The sequence below is a fragment of the Antechinus flavipes genome, chromosome 4, assembly GCF_016432865.1.
Source record: "Antechinus flavipes isolate AdamAnt ecotype Samford, QLD, Australia chromosome 4, AdamAnt_v2, whole genome shotgun sequence".
NCBI classification, from domain to species: Eukaryota; Metazoa; Chordata; class Mammalia; order Dasyuromorphia; family Dasyuridae; genus Antechinus; species Antechinus flavipes.
The window spans coordinates 11,037,666-11,056,327 of NC_067401.1; the positions used below are offsets into that span (position 1 = coordinate 11,037,666).

The window sequence follows — 18,662 nt, forward strand, 5'->3', positions numbered from 1 at the left end:
TGACGAGCCCAGTCCCCCATTTAACAGAAACAGGCTCAGGGAGATGTCCCTTGCCACACTGATAGTAAGTACAGAGACGGGATTCAAAACCAGGTCAGCAAGAATTCTGTGGTACTACCCTGGCTGCTAAGCCATTTCATCTGTCCAAGCCTCAGTTTTCCTATCTGTGAAATGGGGTGGGGGCAGGCTGGGCTCACACCACTGTCCCCCTCCCCCCCAGGTCACATAGACATGTGGTCTTTCCCAATAGAGGGTAAGCTTTTTCTCTGAACCTCTTCCCGGCTTGGGGGCCAGGAGACCCAGGGTTGATGGGGACAGCTGGAGCTGATGGGGGCAGCCGGAGAGGAGGGGGCAGGGGGAAGTTTGGGGGTGGGAGGGGCCCTGTTGGAAGGATTTCTGCAGCAAGGACGGGGAGCCCCCCAGACTCACTACAGCCTGTGCAGCCCAAAGGCCCTGGATTAGGAGGCACAAGCACCGGCGGGGCTGGGCCCAGTTTGCACCTCGCTCTGTATGTGCTGGGGTGAAGCCCTTCCCACGCCTGGGCCCCAGCTTCCTCATGGGAAGGGCCCGTGGGGGCCCGAGCCTTCCAGCTGTGCCGAAGGGGCCTCCAGCCGCCAAGGTGGGCCGGGGGTGGGGCGGGGGCACCGGGGGAAGGCGAGGAGCCGGGAGAAGGGGACGTCCAGGATGGGAGGAGCAGCGATCACCGCAGAGATGGGAAGGGAGTGGCTCGTCCCAGTCTCAACTCAAGGTTAAGGGGTGGGTGGGACCCAGGCTTGGGGTACAGGGGCCTGGGGGCTTCAGAAGCAAGAGGGGGAACGGGGGGAGGAGAACAGGGCTCCGGGAGCCCGGCGCTGGCCAACCTCCCAACTGCGCTGCGGCAGGAGGAGCTGGGAGGGGGAGGGAAGGGTCCCAGGTGGGGGAGGGAGGAGGAAAAGGGGGAGGAGGAGGGTCCGGGAGAGGGAGTGAGCCACGCCTGCCTCCCGGCTGGGGTCTCCCCGGAGAATGGGGGCGGGGGCGGGGCCAGGCAGCATCCCGGGAGAGGGAGGAGGGAGAGGGAGGAGGGCGAGCGCGAGCGCTGCAGGAACAGAAAGGGAGAGAGAGGGACCGGGGCCAGGGAGTCGGAGCCGCCCCGCGGGAGAGCAGCTGCAGCCCGGAGAGAGAGCGGGCGGGCGGGCGGAGCACCAGGTGATGGGGCTGCGGACGGGGCTGGCCGGGGAAGGCCCGGGAGGCAGAAGGGGCAAGGCTGGCGAGGCAGGGCAAGCACGGAAATGGGAGCAGCCGCCCGGACTCCCCGCACCCGGGGCTTCTCTGCCGGGGTCTCCTGGCCGCGGAGCGGGGGAGGGGTGCTCCCATCAGTTCTGGGTCTCCTGGCCGCGTCCGCACTGTCTCCTCCCCGGGTCCCCCATCAGTTCTGGGTCTCCTGGCCGCTAAGCCGGGGAGAGCGTCCACACTTGTCTCCTCTCCGGATCTCCCCATCAGCTCTTGGCTGCGGAGCGCAGGAGGGGTGCCCCGTCAGCTCTGGGTCTCCTGGCCGCGGAGCGGGGGAGGGCGTCCACACTGTCTCCTGCCGGGTCCCCCATCGTGTGCCGCGGGACAGCGCATCATTCCCCTGGAACCCCAGACCTGGTCGGCACCCACCCCCGCTTTCCCACTCAGGCAGCCCCCGAGGCAATAATGAAGGGAGCCGCCCCTCCCTCCTTTCCTTCCCTCCGCGCCCGGGCGGCGGGACCGGGGCTGTGAGCCTCCGCTTGGGAGGCCCGGAGGCCGGAGGACCAGGGCCGCTGTTTGTGGGCGCCTCCGTCCAGCCCCGGGCCAGTGTGGGCCGGTAACCTGCAGCCCCATTAATCCCCCCCCCCTTTCAGCATCTGGCGGCCGCCTGGGAGCCCCGAGGCAGGTAGGGGCAGGGCGGGGTTGGAGACCTGAAGGCGGTTGCAGGGGACACCCCCCCCCCCAGCCCTTCTGGCCATCCCTCCCTGCCCCCTCTCGCTAATCATTAACCCTGCGCGCCCTGGTTACCAGGAGATGTCTGGGGCCTCTCACCGTTCCCAAGGTAATGGGGGAGCCCGGGGAAGCAGATGTTCCTCACCTGCCGCTGTTGCCGAGGCCTCCAGCCTATGGAAATGGTGAAAACACCTGGGCCCCACCTTCTGGCAACTTGGAGGATGTGGCTCCCCTCAGGCCGGGGGCCAGCTTCCCCACACAAACCCCTGACCAACTCCCCCCCAGCTCTGGGTGCACCCCTCACCATGCTTCCCCCCCACAGCCTCCCAGAGGGCCAGGCGGCAGGGGCACCATGCCCGGCCTGTACTGTCCGGCCACCTGGACTCCTCTGCCCCTCAAGGACTCCTGGGTCCGGGCCTGTGCCAACGGCCCCTGCCTGGGCCTCCATGCCCGCCTCACCTACCACAACCCAGCACCAGAAGCCGTGGAAGGTGAGCCACGGTGTGGTGGCCAGAGCCGAATGGGGGGCTGGGCTGGGGAGGGTCCGGAGCCCGGCCCGGGGCGGCCTCCAGCGGCGCTCTCCCAACCACTCCAGGGGTGTTTGTGTATCCGCTGGCCGAGGCCGAGGCCGAAGTGGTGTCCGGCTTCGAGGCCGAGGCCGCCGGGAGGCGGGTCTCCCTCCAGCTGCAGAGTCGCCGCCGGAGCCCCAGCGAGCCCTGCTGCAGGGAGCTGCGTCCGGAGGCCGGCCTGCCCCGCCGCTGTGCCCAGGGTGAGGGCCGGAGAGGAACGGGCGCACGGGGTGGGCGAATAACCAGAGCTGGGGACCCCAGGAGCAGACACAGAGCTGGGGATCCCAGAAGCAGACACAGAGCCGGGGACCCCAGGAGTAGACACAGAGCTGGGGACCCCAGGAGCAGGCAGAGAGCTGGGGATCCCAGGAGCAGGCAGAGAGCCGGGGACCCCAGGAGTAGACACAGAGCTGGGGACCCCAGGAGCAGGCAGAGAGCCGGGGACCCAAGGAACAGACACAGAGCCGGGGACCCCAGGAGCAGGCACAGAGCCGGGGACCCCAGGAGCAGGCACAGAGCTGGGGATCCCAGGAGCAGGCACAGAGCCGGGGACCCCAGGAGCAGGCAGAGAGCTGGGAACTCCAGGAGCAGGCAGAGAGCCGGGGACCCCAGGAGCAGGCACAGAGCCGGGGACCCCAGGAGTAGACACAGAGCTGGGGACCCCAGGAGCAGGCAGAGAGCTGGGGATCCCAGGAGCAGGCAGAGAGCCGGGGACCCCAGGAGTAGACACAGAGCTGGGGACCCCAGGAGCAGGCAGAGAGCCGGGGACCCAAGGAGCAGGCACAGAGCCGGGGACCCCAGGAGCAGGCACAGAGCCGGGGACCCCAGGAGCAGGCACAGAGCTGGGGATCCCAGGAGCAGGCACAGAGCCGGGGACCCCAGGAGCAGGCAGAGAGCTGGGAACTCCAGGAGCAGGCAGAGAGCCGGGGACCCCAGGAGCAGGCACAGAGCCGGGGACCCCAGGAGTAGACACAGAGCTGGGGACCCCAGGAGCAGCAGAGAGCCGGGGACCCCAGGAGCAGACAGCTGGGGATCCCAGGAGCAGGCAGAGAGCCGGGGACCCCAGGAGTAGACACAGAGCTGGGGACCCCAGGAGCAGGCAGAGAGCCGGGGACCCCAGGAGCAGGCACAGAGCTGGGAACTCCAGGAGCAGGCAGAGAGCCGGGGACCCCAGGAGCAGGCACAGAGCTGGGAACTCCAGGAGCAGGCAGAGAGCCGGGGACCCCAGGAGCAGGCACAGAGCCGGGGACCCCAGGAGCAGGCACAGAGCCGGGGACCCCAGGAGTAGACACAGAGCTGGGGACCCCAGGAGCAGGCAGAGAGCCGGGGACCCAAGGAGCAGGCACAGAGCCGGGGACCCCAGGAGCAGGCACAGAGCTGGGAACTCCAGGAGCAGGCAGAGAGCCGGGGACCCCAGGAGCAGACACAGAGCTGGGGATCCCAGGAGCAGGCAGAGAGCCGGGGACCCCAGGAGCAGGCACAGAGCCGGGGACCCCAGGAGCAGGCACAGAGCCGGGGACCCCAGGAGCAGGCACAGAGCTGGGGATCCCAGGAGCAGGCACAGAGCCGGGGACCCCAGGAGCAGACAGCTGGGGATCCCAGGAGCAGACACAGAGCCGGGGACCCCAGGAGCAGATACAGAGCCGGGGACCCCAGGAGCAGACAGCTGGGGATCCCAGGAGCAGACACACATGCAGAGAGTACACTTCAGAGAGCATTAGATGGAGTTGTTTTTCCTCTTCCTCATCTTTAAAATAACATGGGGTGGGATTAGACAATGTCAAAAGTCCCCTCCACTTGTGACGCCCTCGCCCCGGCTTCCTCTCCGGCCCGCTGGAAGCCTCCCAACGGACCCCTGGACACTCCCTTCTCCCTCCCCACTTCCCAGGGGCCCCTTCCTGCCCCTCAGCTGCCTGTGCCACTGAATTCCTGATCTGACCCGAGCGGGTGGAGGGGGGAGTGTGGGGGACTTGGGGTCAGAGGCCGCAGGCAGCCCCAGCCCCCCAGCTCCTAGCCGCTGCTGACCCGGGACCCCTTTATCCCTGGCCCACGGCCCCAGGTCACCTGGTTCTCGACCCAGCCCAGGCTCGCTCCACGCTGGTGCTGCCCACGGGCCTCATCGCCTCCGAGGGGACGGTCACCGTGTGGCTGAGGAGCAGCCGCGAGCTCCCCACGAGGCCGGACGGGGCCATCCGGGTGGCCCTGCCCTCCATCCTCACCCCCCTGGCCCAGTCCAGCCCAGCCAGACCCTCTGGCCTCTGTGACGACAGGTTGGGCCTATGGTGATTCTCCCCCCTTCCTTGCCGGGGCTTCTCTGGGCCTCCTGGGGCGAGGAGCCGGCCACGGCAGGGCCTTGTAGCCAGAGGGAGCGGAGGAAGGGGGGAGGGGAGCTGCGAAGGCCGGCCTGACTCCTTGGGGTGGGTCACAGGGAGGGGAAGGGTCATAAGAGTGAGAAGGCCCCTCACCCCCTGCAGCCCCACCAGCTGCTTCGGGGTGGGCACCCCTGAGGAGGAGCCCCCCCTGCAAGACTCGGCAGCCCCCAGGGACATGTTCTGCGGCCCTGCCCGGTGCCCGGGGCCCTACACCTTCTCCTTCGAGATGCTGGTGACCGGACCGTGCCTCCTGGCGGGTGAGTGCTTCTCCTGGCTCTGGCCACCGGGGCAGGAGATCGGTCCCTGGGTTGGCGGGCAGCCGGGGCTCTCCGCGCTGGGGTCAGTGGGCAGCCGGGGCTCTCCGCGCTGGGGTCGGCGGGCAGCCGGGGCTCTCCGCGCTGGGGTCGGTAGGCAGCCGGGGCGCTCCGCGCTGGGGTCAGGGGGCAGCCGGGGCTCTCCGCGCTGGGGTCAGGGGGCAGCCGGGGCTCTCCGCGCTGGGGTCGGCGGGCAGCCGGGGCGCTCCGCGCTGGGGTCGGGGGGCAGCCGGGGCGCTCCGCGCTGGGGTCGGGGGGCAGCCGGGGCGCTCCGCGCTGGGGTCGGGGGGCAGCCGGGGCTCTCCGCGCTGGGGTCAGTGGGCAGCCGGGGCGCTCCGCGCTGGGGTCGGGGGGCAGCCGGGGCTCTCCGCGCTGGGGTCAGTGGGCAGCCGGGGCTCTCCGCGCTGGGGTCAGTGGGCAGCCAGGGCGCTCAGCGCTGGGCCAAGGCACCAGAATGGGGGAAGAAGTGAGGGAAACAGAAGAGCCCCTTGTCCCTTGAGAAGTCCCATGAAATGGGAGCATTTATTAAGCACCCACACTGTACCAGCCACTAGCTACAAAACCAAAATGAGTCGCTGCTTTCAAGGAGCCTCCGCTCTATCAGGAGACGAGTAGGTACGGACGTAGATTTGACATGTGTCGTATGGACACAAATACACACATACATGTGATTTGTAAAGTGCTTATTAGACACCTACTATGTGCCAGGCCCTGCACTAAGCACTTTACGAATATGATCGCGTGAGATATTATTGTTCCCATTTTGCAGCTGAGGAAACAGGGGGAAAAAATGGAGATTAAGTGACTTGCCCAGGCTAGCAAATAGCAGGAGTGGGTTTGAACTCTGGCCTCCTGCCCTGATCCTTGATTGGGACGGACAGGAAAGGGCCAGGCAGGAGGAGGGTCGGGAGCCGGATCTTGAAGACCACAAGTACTTCTGACAGGTGGAGGGGAGGAGACCCCAGAGAGGGGACCCAGCCGAGGGCGGGACGGTTTGTCTGGACCAGAGAAGGGGAAAGTGTGTTCGATATAAGACTAGGAGTGGCGGGGCCGGGTTTGGGAGGATTTCAAATGCAGAGGAGTTTACTGGCTCCAGAGATCAGAGGGTGTTTGGTGAAGGGGAGGCCGCCATGGCCAGACCTGCCTCTGCGTGGGTGGGTGGGCAGGGGACGGACCAACCTCACCCTCGAAGGGGCGAAAGTGCTCAGAGGGGGGCCAAGAAAGGAGTCAGCAGGAGAGGGTGGAACCAAGCTTCTTGGGAAGGGGCAGGGTCATGGGGAAGGGGGGCACTTAAGCGGTGGAGCCGCCCCTCAAGTTCCAAAGGCCACAGTCCGTAATCCCGCCCCCGGCACCCAAACAATGGGGGGAAATCGGCTCCTTGGGGGCGCAGGCCTCGGGGGCAGGCGCGGGAGAAAGCTGGATCTGAATGCTCCTGAGTCGGGGGCTCCGGCCCAGACGCTTACTAGCCACCCCACCTTTGAGCCTCAGTTTCCTCATCTGTGTAACTGGACTGTTTTCTAGATATGAAGGGCTTGGGGGGAGCCGCTGCCGGTGCGTTCTGTGACAGGCACAGGGAGGGGCAGAAAGTTTCCTCAGAGCCCAGCATCCTCCTGCTTCAGCATGGCCGGGGTCTCGCACAGAGCCAAGGGGGGGGGGTCGCTCGCTGGGCGGTGCCCCCTGCCAGCCACGGCACTGGGGGGCCGCCAGCTCGTCGGGGGAGGGCAAAGTCTCTGTTAGTAGAGGAGGTGCTCGTGGGAGCAGCAACAGGAGACTCTCAGAAGCTGAGAGTAAACAGGCTGCGGCTGCCCTCAGAGGGCTTCCAGCCGGCCCCAGTGGGCAACGCCTTTGCCCGGGGCCTCGGCTTCTTTGGTCTCTCCCCAACTCGGGGTCACCAGTGCAGGGAAGCAGCAGATTCCTCCTCCACCTCCAGCCCTTCCCGTCCCCTTTCGCCTTCCTTCCCTCAGGCCTGGAGAGTCCCTCCCATGCCCTCCGAGCAGACGCCCCGCCTCATGCCAGTTCTGCCGCCACCATCTGCATCACCCTGGCTGAGGGGCACCCCTGTGACCGGGCCCTGGAAATCCTGCTGCACCCCAGCGGTGAGGGCCGGGCGGGGGTCATCTCTATCTGCAGTCGGGGGGGGTCATCATGAGGCCCTGGTGGGCAACCTCCCAAACTGCCTCCCCCAGAGCCCCACAGGCCCCACCTGATGCTGGAGGCGGGCGGTCTGAGCGCGGCCCAGTACGAGGCCCGAGTGAGGAGCCGCAGGGACTTCCAGCGTCTCCTCCGAAAAGACAGTGATGGGGACCGCCAGGTGAGGGGGGTCGGGGGTAACGGCCACCTAGGGGAGGGGGCAGGGAAGGTGGCCGGGGAGGTGAGGGTGGGGGAGCTTCAGAATCCTGAAGGGGAGAGAGACAATATGGGGCCGGTCCCGTCCCCGGAGGCGCAGGAAGTGGGTCACACACAGAGCACCCTAGAAACGTGGCCTCGCTTTGTCGGTGACATAGGGGAGCATCCCCGGGGGCTCATGGGGGAGGGAGCCGAGCTGGGAGGGGGCGCTCCCTTGAGCTGAGGGGGTCACAGACTGAGGTGCTCGTGTCATTCACAAATGAGGAAACCGAGGGCCTGCTTTGGGTCACCTGATCGGTGTCACACGTGGGATCTGAACCCTGCTCTCCGGCCCCCATCCACGGCCCCGCCCACCAGTTCCCCCATCTCAGAAAGCCCCAAAGGGGGAGTTATTCCAGAGCAGTAATTCCGGCCGGCCGAGCGATTGGTGAGATGCTCAGGCAAAGCCCTCTGGGAACTCCTTCCGGTCTCTGGGCAGCCAGTTAGGGGTCCTGGCCAGGCTTCCCTGGGCACGACTCAGGGCGGCCGTCTGCTGTCCAGGTGTGGTTCCTGCAGCGCCGATTCCACAAGGACATCCTCCTGAACCCGGTGCTGGTGCTGAGCTTCTGCCCGGATCTCAGCACGGGGTCCCCGGACCCGGCCTCCGCCACCAGGGAGTGTCTCTTCTTGGTGGACAGCCATGGGGCCGCTTACAAGGTCAGCCAGAGGCTGGGGGCGGGGGGCTGAGGAGGGCTTTTCCTTCCTTCTGCCCTAGCCGGGGTAGCCCCATAGGAGCCCTCGCGGCCTGCGGGCCCTCACCTCCCCCGACTGCTCCTCAGGACGCCCTGCTCCTGGCGCTGAAGTCTCTGCCCCCCCAGACGCTCCTCAACGTGGCTACGTTTGGCTCGTCCGTGCTCCCGCTCTTCCCTGGCAGCCAGCCCTGCAACGATGTGAGTCCCCCCCCCCCCAAACCCCGGGGCCTCTGGTCAGCGCCCTTCCCGGGGCCAGTAGCTCCGGCCTCCGAGGCTGGGGGCAGCTGACGGGGCCCTTGGTCGCCCCGGGTGCCTCGGCCGAGATGGTCCCCTCCAGCGCTCCGTGTTCCGAGGCCGCCGGGTCCCCGCCTCCTCTGCAATGGGCTGGGGTGGAGCACGGGCACAGAGCCCCCTCCCTCTCCCTTCCCCTCCCAGCACACCCTGCAGCTGGCCTGTGAGGGCGTCGAGGCCCTGAAGGCGGGCCGGGAAAGGCCGGACGTGCTGGCGGGGCTCCGCTGGGCCCTGGAGCAGCCGGCCCACCGAGGGCACCCCCGGCAGCTCTTTGTGCTCACCGCCGCCGCTCCCCCCGCCCCGGCCGCCCAGCAGGCCCTGGAGCTCATGAGGCGCCACGGGGGCACGGCCAGGTAAGAGCCGGCGTGGGGTCCCGGGTCTCCCCCTGGCGGGCTCCCCGGTCAGCCCTCGCCCTGTCCTCCCCGCAGGTGCTTCTCCTTCGGGCTGGACCCCGCCTGCCGCCAGCTGCTCCGGGGGCTGTCCGCCCTCAGTCGGGGTCACGCGTACTTTCTGGCCCCCGGGGAGAGGTTGCAGCCCATGGTGAGCTTGGGGGGGGGCCCTCACCCTGGCACCCGCCTCGGGCATCATCTGCCACCTTTGTCCTTCCCTGCCCCGGGATCCTAGTGCCTGGTAACCCGCTCTTCCCCAAGGGCCCCGGGGAGCGGAGGGCCCTGGTCCCCCATCCCCTTGTCCCTCTCCCCCCGCTCAGTGATGAATCTTCCGCAGCTCGTGCGCGCACTTCGGACCGCCCTGGAGCCAGCCCTGAGCGACATTTCTGTGGACTGGTTCATGCCCGATTCCGTGGAGGCCATGCTGACTCCCCGGGAGATCCCCCCGCTCTACCCAGGAGACCGACTGATCGGCTACTGCTCCCTCTTCCGAGTGGAAGGCTTCCGGCCCCGCCCCCCCGCGGTAAGCGCGAGATCCGGCCGGGAGAACCAGGCCACACCCTCCTAAGCCAGGATCTTGTTGGAATGCCCATCCATCAACTAGCATTTATTAAGCACCTACTGTATGCCAGACCAAACTGAACCGGTCCCTGGCCTCAAGGAGCTTACCCGCTAAAAGATGTCCATGGTCCGGCAAGAGGTATCGGAGGGAGCTCCTCCTCAAATTCCCCCTCAGCCCTTCTGGCGCCCCTCCCTCACCCTAATCAATCAGCGCCGCAGAAACCAGCCCCGGGGGCTAAGTGCTCACAGCGCGGCCACAGGAAACGCCTCTGCAAACCCCAACAACGGGCTTCCTCTGAGGAGGGGCTGCCGGTCTGACCCCTGCTTCTCCCTCCCGCAGTTCCAAGCTCCGGCTTGGGCCACTGACACTTCCTCCTTGCTCCTTCCTCAGGGTCAAGAGCCCGGGTGGAGGAGCTTAGGGGGCTCTGTGTTCCCATCTCCAGAGGAGCCGTCAGCCACCAGCCACGGCACCGAGCCCACGGGAGCCACAGACCCAACGGGCACGGCGTCCGCCGGGCACTCCAGCCTCTGTGGTCCTGGCGACTCCGAGAGGAGCGAGTGCGGGTGGGAAGGCCCCCAGGAGCCAGGGAAGGACAAGCTGGGGGCCTCCTCTGCCATACTCCCAGCGGGTGCTGAGCCCCCCACAGATCCCGCCACTGACCCCGGGCCAGACCCCCCCTCGGACGCCGCCATCTGGAGACGGATATTTCATTCCTCCTACATCCGGGAGCAGTACGTCCTGACGCGCTGTTCCACCAGCCCAGAGCCAGGCCCCGCTTCCCCGGGCAGCAGCGAGTCCCCAGGGTCCTGGGGTCCCGGCTCCCCTGACAACAGCGCCCCCCCAGTCCTCCCCTCTCAGCAGGGCCACCGGAGCCTGGCCTGGGGAGACCCCGCCCCTGCCGCCACCAGTCATTCCTGCCCGCTGCCGCTGTCCGGCCCGTTCCCGGTGAGGCGAGGGGCCGGGGGCCGGGAGGGGGGGGGTGAGGACCCCCAGGGTTAGTGCCAAGGGGTCACCTCCACTCTGCAGGCGCCACCCCTCGCCCTGGAGAGGCCGGGCCAGCCTCCCAAAACAGCTTTCACCGGGCGCAGCCTCTCAACGCCCCAGGGGGGGAAAGACCCTGTCCTCCAGCCGCGGAGGAATCGGTCCTTGGGCGGACCGAGCCCGGAGCAGAGGCAGCAGCTCCGCAGAAGCCTCGATGACTCGGGTAAGAGAGGGGGCGCCAGGCGGACATCTCGGGGATGTCAGAACAGAAACCCCCACAATGCACCGGGGCCTCAGCAAAGTCACCAAGATGCTACCAAAGATGCTACCATCTCTTCTTCCTTCACCCCCATAGGAAACCTGCTCTCGCCGACCCCCCTGGACTGGGACATGTTGGTGGAGCCCCCCTTCATGTTTGCCCCGTCCCCATCTGCAGAAGAGTCTGCCCCCTCCCCCACAGGCCCACCTCCTCCCCCCCCACCCCAGCCCCCACGGTGTCACGTGGCGGTGAGGGCCCTGCAGGACGGGCGGCCCGTGTGCTGGGAGGTGGGTGCTGGCTTGGAGCCCTTCCTGGGGCCCTCGGAAGATCCCCCGCCACCCTCTCCCCAGGGGGGAGAAGCTTGGGACCAAACTCTGCACCGGCTGACGGCGGCCTCGGTGGTCCGGGACAACGAGCAGCTGGCCCTGCAGGGGACACAACCTGGTGAGGGGGCACAGCCCGGTGAGGGGGGGCGCACAAGCCGGCCCCCAGAGCCTCTGACCTCCCGGCCCTGCGCCCGCAGGCCCCATCCGCCGCTTCCGGCTCAGAGCCCTGCAGACCAGCAAAGCCACGGCGGCCGCTTCCCTGTTCACCTGCCCCGTGGCTGTGGACGCGGTCACGCGCGAGGCCCTCCCGGGGGCCCTCCGAGTTCACAGCTCAGGTAGCGCCCCCCTCCGCCAGTTGTTTTCCGCGGCCCGGAACTGTGGGGTCGCGCTCCACGTCCCGGCTTCTTGTCTCTCCACAGAGCCAGCGCCGGCCCCCCGGGCAGAGTGCGCCGAGGACTCCGGGCAGCCTGAGGGTAAGGCCCCGCCCAAGCGGAGGGCAGCCGGGGGGGGGGAGGGAGCGGGGTTCACCTGCCCCCCCTCCCCCGTTACAGGTTTCGCGGACAGCGCGTCAGCCAGCTCCCGGGACTCGGAGAACAGCGCCGGCTCAAGGTACCCGCCCAGGGGGGAGGCCCGAGTGGGGGCCCCGCCCAGCAGGAGGGAGGGGGTGGGACCAATGTCTCTCCGCCCCCAGGCTCAGCTGGAGGCGGTTTGGTTCTGGCCGAAGACTCTACACCCCGGAGCCTGACGGGAGGTCGGTCGGGGAGGGCGCCAAGGACCGCTGGGACCACGACTACCTCCCGCTGGTAAGGCGCGGAGGGGGATGGGGGGAACCTCGCGGGGAAAGATGGAAGAAACGGGGTGGGGAGCAGGGCCCGGGCCGGGCCTCCCCAAGCCGGCCCACCCTCCCTCAGGTGCGGCTGCAGGAGGCCGCGGGCTCCTTCCGCTTGGACGGCCCCTTCTGCGCGGCGGTGCAGATCCCCCACGAGAGGCTGTGCAGGGCCTCGCCCTTCCCGGCGCACCGGGCCACCCTCAGCCCAGCCTCCGCCTCTTCCCCGTGGGCTCTCCTCGGCCCGGGCGCCAGCGCCGGGGGAACGGCTTCGGGCAGCCAGTCCCCCAGCAGCGGCTCGGAGGGCCCGGGCCAGGTGGACAGCGGGCACGGCTCCGACACAGAAGCCTCGGAGGGGGCCGAGGGCCCCGGGGTCCCTGACCTGCGGGGCCGCAGCTGGGCCACGGCGGTGGCCCTGGCCTGGCTGGAGCACCGCTGCACCGGCACCTTCGGGGAGTGGGAGCTGGTGGCGGCCAAGGCCGACGGCTGGCTCAGGGCCCAGCGCCTGCCCGACGGCCTGGACCTGGCCGCCCTCAAGGCCGCAGCCCGAGGCCTCTTCCTGCTCCTGCGCCACTGGGATCAGAACCTCCAGCTGCGCCTGCTGTGCTACAGCCCCGCCAACGTCTGAGGGCCCGGCCCCGGGGCTGGGCGGGTGCCCTCCGAGGGTCGCCCTCCTCCCCCGCCTCTCCCATCTTCTCCTCCACCACAGAAAGTGCCTGCTCTTCTTCCGTCTCCCCTTCCCCTTCCCTCTAAGCCAGAGCCGCCTCTTAGAGCCTGGGGGGCTGATCTAGGAGGGCCCGCCCCCTATGGCGGCTGCAATAAAGTGCCTCTGAGGACCACTCCCGCGCATGCGTTTCTCTCAATGGTTGGCCTGCGGCCCCTTGGAGGTTGGGCCTCTGGGCCCCGCAGAAGCTGACAGAGCAGAAGGCGGCAGCAGGGGGCTGGGCCGGGCCAGGTTTATTGGGGAGGTAGCTCTACAGGGACCAGAGTCTGTCAGCACCCCCAGGTCCGAGGCCAGGGAAGCTTGGGTGGCAGCAGCTCAGGAGTCCTTCTGGCTGGGCTGGAGGGGCTGGGAGCCCTCGGCGGGGGCCTTGGAGCCCACCCACAGCTGCAGCAGAATAATGGCGTGGCAGAGGTGCAGGGCCATGGAGCTACAGGACGTGGAGGGGTAGGTGTTCCAGGACAGCTCGATGAGGCCGAGCACCAGTAACCTGAGGAGGCAGAGAAGGCAGAGAGGGGGCTGGGCTCCCTTGGGTGCACCGGGCGCCCCCGCCAGCCCTCCCCCACGGGGCAGCCGCCTACCTGAGCAGGTGTGTGAGCCAGCGGCAGGGTGTCGCCCACAGGAGGTAGGGCAGCGTGTGGAAGTACCAGACGTAGAACTGGTAGTGGAGGGAGCGGCTGAAGCAGATGCCGATGAAGTTGGAGGTGAAGAGCACGGACACTATCTGTGTGTTAGGTCAAGGGCGCCAGGGAGCAGCTGGGAGCCCCTTCTCCCTCTCCCCCCTGCCCAGCCTCCCCCTGTAAAGGATATGATTGGCAGTGAGCGGCTGGGCGGGGCCTTTCCTCTTCGAGGGCTCTTTCAGGAGGGACAGGATGCTGTGTCCAGACCTGGAGGGGCAGACTTGTCATCACCATCCCCTGCTCCCCCTGCTCCCCCTTTGCCCCCAATGATGCCCCCCCCCCTCCCCGGGAGCTCCAGGCCGGCCTTCCCGCACACCTGGGCCACCTGCGGAAGGCAAAGAGCGCCAGCAGACCCAGGTGGGCGGCCAGCAGCGCCAGGTGGAAGGCCCGATTCAGGAAGAGCGCCTCGGGCAGGAATCTCCAATTCACCGTCCAGCGGAAGAGGAACTGCCGGCCCAGGTCAAAAGAACGGGACAGGTAGCCGGCCGGGTTCTCCAGCAGGAAGGGCAAGCCCAGCACGACCTGAGGACAGGGAATGCACAAGTGGGAACCCCAGGGGGCCTGCCCCCCCCACTGCGCTCCTGAAGGAGGCTCCAGACCAAGCTGTGTGGAGCCTGGGCTGGGGAGACCATGAGGTCAAGAGGCCCAAAGGGCCTGAGAACAGAGAGGCAGAAGGGGCAGCGCCACGCTGGGGAGCACAGGGGAGCTACGGGCGGCTGCGTACCTGCAGGAGGGCACAGATGCCCAACTTGGGAAGGGCCCCGCGGAGGCCGAACTGAGAGAGGAGGAGGAAGAGGAGGCCCGGGGCGAAGAGCAGCACGTTCATCTTCACTGACACGGCCAGGCTGCAGCCCATGTGCAAGGAGAGATCGATCAGGCTCAGGGACCCCAAGCCTCCCAATGGCCGCTGGCTGTGGACCCGCCACCCTCCCACTAACACGCCAGGCTCCGTTCAGGGAGTGGTGGGAAGGTCCAGGCCCCTGGGGGAAGACGGGAAGAAATAGCAGGGAGGGGGAGGAGGTGCCCGGGGCTCTCAGCGCTGCCAGGGAAGAGAGGGAGGCTGGGAGGGCACGGCCAGGGACAGGAGGTTTAGACCTGAAACAGCCACAGGCCCAGCTCCAGCGCTGGGACAGCAGGAGGTTAATGCTGAGGAAGAGCAGCGCCATGGCCACTGGGTCATTGAAGAGGCGCAGCACGAAGATGGAGTGGACCCGATAGGAGGCACAGCACATGAAGAAGAAAACAAAAGGAGGCACCTGGAGGGGCGACAGGAAGAGGGCAGGACCTGGAACCCCAGCCAGAGACCCCTCCCCACCCACACAGTAGCTGCGGGACCCCCGGGCAGTCTGCCCTTCTGGGCCTGCGCTCCCCCTCCCCTCAGTGAGGAGCCCCAGAGGGCTGCGGTCAGAAGCCAGTGACAGGTGTGCGTGCGAGTGTGTGTGACTGTGGGCACGTGAGGGTGTACATGTGCACGAGTGCCTGGAGCTTCACAAAGCCAGCTGCTGGCTGCTCTCCTAGCACAGGAGCAGCCCCCCAGACTGGGGGAGGGGCCTCACCCTCCGGGTCCGGCTGTAGATCCGGAACACTAGCAGCAGGGTGGCGAGGTAGAGGCCCAGGAAGATGTGCTGGGCCAGGCGGATGTCGGTGCCGCGGCTCGTGGCGTAGTACAGCCCCATGAAGATGTACACAAAGCCTGCAGGGTAGCTGGGGGACAGGGGGAATGAGTGCAGGCCAGCCCCCACCCCCACCCAGCCCCCCTACCCCCCACCCCCTCACTCCCCACCCAGCCAGCCCGCTCCTCAGCCCAGGCCCAGGCCAGACTCACACAAGGGGCCCCGTATCTCCTCGGAGCTGGGTGTAGTCATAGGTGCCATTGATGACTCCTTCCACCTCGGCCATGTAGGCCTTCCAGTCAATCTCTGTGTCTAAGAGAACAGGATAAAAGGCAAGTCCATGAAACATTTGGGGACAAAAAGACCAGTCCGCACACGCCCTAACGTTGTACAGAGAGAGAAACTGAGGCGCAGAGAGAGCCAAGAAAGGGACTCTGACCGCGGGCCTAAAGTGCTCCGGGGACCAGGAAGATGTGGGGCTCAGGGGCGGCATCAGAGCCCGGCCAGATACAGGCGGCCCCGATCTCAGAATCTGGCTGCATCGCCATGGCCCTCCCTTCCTCCCAAGGACCGGGGAGAGGGCCGGGCACCTCTTCCACCGCAGGGAAGCCGCTCATCCTCCACACCTCAGTTTCCTCATTTGTCCTTCAAGAAGACTCCTTTCTCCAGCCTTTTAGGGCTGAGAAAACAGTCCCCCTATGGAGGTCGTGAGGGCATTTTTGGCCCCATTTTGCTGATGGGGGAAACTGAGATTCGGAGAAGTTGAGGCTTGTTTAGGATGACATGGATAGTTGAGTCAGAACTCGCACCCAGATCTCGCCAGGACTTCCCGGCTCTAAATCTCTGGAGGCCCCACCCCCCCGCCCCAGCTCTTGCCCTCCCCAGTCCTAGCCTTCAGCCCGGCGCCCCCAGACCCCTCCCCTCCCCGCCCATCACTCACAGGCCACCCTGCGTATGACCCAGTGGTTGATGCCCACCTCCGCCAGGCAGAGGCAGGCGGCCACGAGCGGCGTGTAGCGCGGCTCCAGCAGCAGCAGCCACCGCTCCTGCCATGCTCGCTTCAGCGGCGCCGGCCCCAGGCCCAGCCCCCAGCGCGCGCCGGAGCCGGCCCCGGTCCCGGCCGGGCCCCGCTTCCGCAGCCCCGCCGCCATCTTCACGGCGCGCCGCCTAACCAGGTCCTCCCTTGCTGCCGGAAACCAAAGCCCGTCGCTTCCAGGTTCCAGTGCCCCCTGAGACGGCGCCTGCGCCTGCGCCGCCAGGGACCTAGCCCCGCCTCCTGAGCCTCAGCCCAGCTGGGAGGCGGCCCCCCGGAGCTGCTGTTAGCTCGGGGGAGCCGGGGGGAAGATCTGGATTCAAGGTCGGACTCTGCCTGCCCTGGGCTAGCTGTGTGACCTTGGAACCCTGCGGTGCCCATTTATTTAAAAAAGAAAAACGGTCCTTGGACAAAAATGACCTGCAAAGTCCCCTCTATCAAGTAGCTAGATAGTGCATCCATCCCGTCCGTCCTGACCGGTCCCCGCTGACCGAAGGTCTTCTCTTAGCCATCGGGTGGCCCCTGGCCGCGTGGTATTTCTCTTCGGAGAAACCCATTGTTGTGGGGTTACAGACTGTCTGTGGGTATCTCCGGTTTGCCAGGTTCCGAAGGCCGGGGAGGTTGCTGCCGTTATTTTGTATCCCTAGGTTTAGGGTTGGCGCGACATGGGTGGGTAAGTACGTAGAAAAGTAGGCGGGTAGACAGACCGATAAATAGACTAGATAGGTAGATAATGATAGATCGATAGGTAGATAAACACGCAGAGAGAACGTGTATTAAGCGCCAAGCGAACGTGCTTAATGGATGCCTTGCTGAATGAATGACAGCCCATTTACACAGAACTGAGGCGCAGAAAAAGTCTTCCAGCTAGTCAGAAGCAGAGGTGGTGCTAGATCTTTTTTACATATAATTTGCATATTATTCCTTCTATTAGAAAGTGAATTTCTGAAGGTCAGGGCTGGTTTTGCTCTTTTTTGGAATAAAAAAAAGCCTAAAGTCTAGATCAGTGCTAGTTGACTGACTCTGGAGACCGCAGTGCGGCTCTAACGACAGCACCTGCAGTTCCCTCTTTTAAGGACGCGTCACTTTCCAGGGAAAGGCGGTGCTAGGTTGGAAGCGGTAACGGGGACGAGAGAAACTTGTTTCCAAGCCGGTAGATTGTGCTCGTAGCACCCTTTCCAGCACGGAAGTTCCACGTGTTTCTGATGAATAAGCTTCGGGGAGGCGGAAGCTGGAGGCGGGGACTCTAGGCTCCGAGCCCCAATAGACATCGTTCGCTTTAGGCTCCGCCCCAATCAGAGAACACCCGCCTCGGGAACTCAGTCTCTGACGCCAATTCGTTGAGACTCTGTCTAGGCCCCGCCTTCTCTCCTCTCCAATTGGGTACTGCCCACTCCAGGCACTCTGGCCGCACCCCCATCGTAGCATGGCTTCTTCACCGCCGCTCCCCAAGAAGAACTCGGAGTACCGGGAGGCCCAGTACTGGGACGAGCGCTACCGGCACGCACTAGACACCGCCCCCTACGAGTGGTTCGGCAACTATGAGGCCTTCCGGGACCTCTTGGAGCCCGAGCTGCAACCGGAGGACCGGATCCTAGTGCTGGGTATGCCTCCGGGCGACTTCCCGGCAGGGAGAATGGGCGGTGGTTATGTAGAGTAGGGGGCGGGGTCAGTAGGATAACGGCTCCGGGAGGGGCGTGGCCATGTTGAGTGGGGGCGTGGCTAATGGAAATTAGATTGGCAGGTGGATCCTATGGGGCGGGCCAAGTTAAGTCTTGGGGGATACTTGGAGCTAAGGGGAAGCTAAGTCAGATGGGAGCTGGCTACAGTTGAAGAGAGTGGGGCGATAAGAAGGGGACTAATTAAGAGAGGGTTGAGGAAATTGTGGAGGATTCAAAGGGACTGGGGATTGAGGGGGTCAGCTGGGTGGTCTGGGGGTAGAATGCCGGGCCCGGAGTCCGGAACCCTCGTTTTCCTGCGTTCGAAGGTGGCTTCAGATACTTCCTGGCTGTGAGCCCCGGGCCTGGCTGTGAGCCCCGGGCCTGGCTGCCTCAGTTACTGTAAACGGAGCTGGAGAAGGAAACGGCCAAACGCTCCTGTGTCTTAGTCAAGAAAACCACAAATGGGGTCGGGAAGAGTCAGACTGAAAACAAGAGAACAACCACCACCCAGGAGGGAACTGAGGGGTCAGATAGGGAGGGAAACTTGAGGGGAGGGCCAAGAAAGGGGGAGGAGGCGGAGGGGGATTAGGGAAGGAGGGGGCTGAGGAGGTCAGGGAAGTGACAAGGACTAAGGAGTGGTCTGGGAGGCAGAGGAAGCCAGGAAGGGAGGGAGGAAGCCATGTAATTCTAAGGGTCTTGTTTGGGGGGTTGGGAGGGAGCCTAAGGGTGTTGGGTTAAACCTCCCCAGGTACTGGCAGTAAAATAAAATCTGGAAATCTACCTCAGGTCAGGAGCCCACGGGCAGACACCCATGGGACCCTGGGCCAAGTAGGGGGGCCATCCCCACCGACCCAGCTTCTGTAAGGGAAACGAGAGCCAGGCACCCGTTGGAGAACTTGATGCCTTCAGTTCTGGGCCGCCGGTTCAGGAAGGATGTGGACAGGCAAGAACATATGCTGAAGAGAAGGCCCGACATGCTGGGGGCCAAAATCTAGGTCAGCCCAAAGGAAGAGCGGTTGGAAGTAGGGGTGATGTTTAATCCGGAGA

At 66.1% G+C, this 18,662-nt stretch overlaps 3 protein-coding genes across 5 annotated transcripts in view; 2 read left to right on the top strand and 1 right to left on the bottom strand.

Moving 5' to 3' along the window:
• The first annotated feature begins 623 nt into the window (after positions 1-623).
• VWA5B2 (von Willebrand factor A domain containing 5B2) lies at positions 624-12,746 on the top strand. 2 transcript variants are annotated; one of them, XM_051999927.1, is made up of 20 exons: positions 624-1,185; positions 2,264-2,432; positions 2,537-2,710; positions 4,570-4,792; positions 4,985-5,139; positions 7,161-7,292; positions 7,383-7,507; positions 8,083-8,238; positions 8,361-8,471; positions 8,709-8,917; positions 8,993-9,104; positions 9,291-9,476; positions 9,906-10,460; positions 10,542-10,719; positions 10,852-11,199; positions 11,279-11,416; positions 11,501-11,554; positions 11,633-11,690; positions 11,773-11,884; positions 11,993-12,746. In XM_051999927.1, exons 1-20 carry the CDS (start codon positions 1,003-1,005, stop codon positions 12,533-12,535), a joined length of 3,921 nt encoding a protein of 1,306 aa, XP_051855887.1. In that variant the 5' UTR covers positions 624-1,002; the 3' UTR covers positions 12,536-12,746. The 2 variants fall into 2 exon arrangements, with proteins under 2 accessions (XP_051855887.1, XP_051855886.1); XM_051999926.1 differs by lacking the exon at positions 624-1,185 and having other exon boundaries at positions 1,975-2,432.
• Positions 12,747-12,847: 101 nt separating this feature from the next.
• On the bottom strand, positions 12,848-16,087 carry ALG3 (ALG3 alpha-1,3- mannosyltransferase). Its single transcript, XM_051999933.1, has 9 exons — positions 15,862-16,087; positions 15,134-15,233; positions 14,865-15,012; positions 14,404-14,564; positions 14,033-14,153; positions 13,625-13,830; positions 13,439-13,515; positions 13,210-13,354; positions 12,848-13,118 (listed from the first exon to the last, which is right to left on the bottom strand). The coding sequence occupies exons 1-9, from the start codon at positions 16,070-16,072 to the stop codon at positions 12,947-12,949; spliced, it is 1,341 nt and encodes a 446-aa protein (XP_051855893.1). The 5' UTR covers positions 16,073-16,087; the 3' UTR covers positions 12,848-12,946.
• A 74-nt stretch (positions 16,088-16,161) lies between these two features.
• ECE2 (endothelin converting enzyme 2) overlaps positions 16,162-18,662 on the top strand; it is a 50,342-nt gene continuing 47,841 nt past the window's right edge. Inside the window, exon 1 of one of the 2 annotated variants that reach the window (XM_051999930.1) lies at positions 16,162-17,558. In XM_051999930.1, the coding sequence (XP_051855890.1) occupies positions 17,381-17,558 (178 nt within the window). In that variant the 5' untranslated portion in view covers positions 16,162-17,380. The remainder of the gene's footprint in view (positions 17,559-18,662) is intronic. The other variant, XM_051999931.1, reaches the window with a different exon arrangement.

Excerpts from the sequence above, each read along its gene's own strand:
- VWA5B2 (XM_051999926.1), top strand. The coding sequence starts at position 2,054 with ATGGGGGAGCCCGGGGAAGCAGATGTTCCTCACCTGCCGCTGTTGCCG. Across the intron at positions 11,200-11,278 it reads CCTGCAGGGGACACAACCTG|GCCCCATCCGCCGCTTCCGG; the intron begins GTGAGGGGGCAC and ends CTGCGCCCGCAG. Across the intron at positions 11,417-11,500 it reads CCTCCGAGTTCACAGCTCAG|AGCCAGCGCCGGCCCCCCGG; the intron begins GTAGCGCCCCCC and ends GTCTCTCCACAG.
- ALG3 (XM_051999933.1), bottom strand. The coding sequence starts at position 16,072 with ATGGCGGCGGGGCTGCGGAAGCGGGGCCCGGCCGGGACCGGGGCCGGC. Across the intron at positions 15,013-15,133 it reads GGAGATACGGGGCCCCTTGT|CTACCCTGCAGGCTTTGTGT; the intron begins GTGAGTCTGGCC and ends CCTGTCCCCCAG. Across the intron at positions 13,355-13,438 it reads CCAGCCGCTCACTGCCAATC|AGATAGTGTCCGTGCTCTTC; the intron begins ATATCCTTTACA and ends GACCTAACACAC.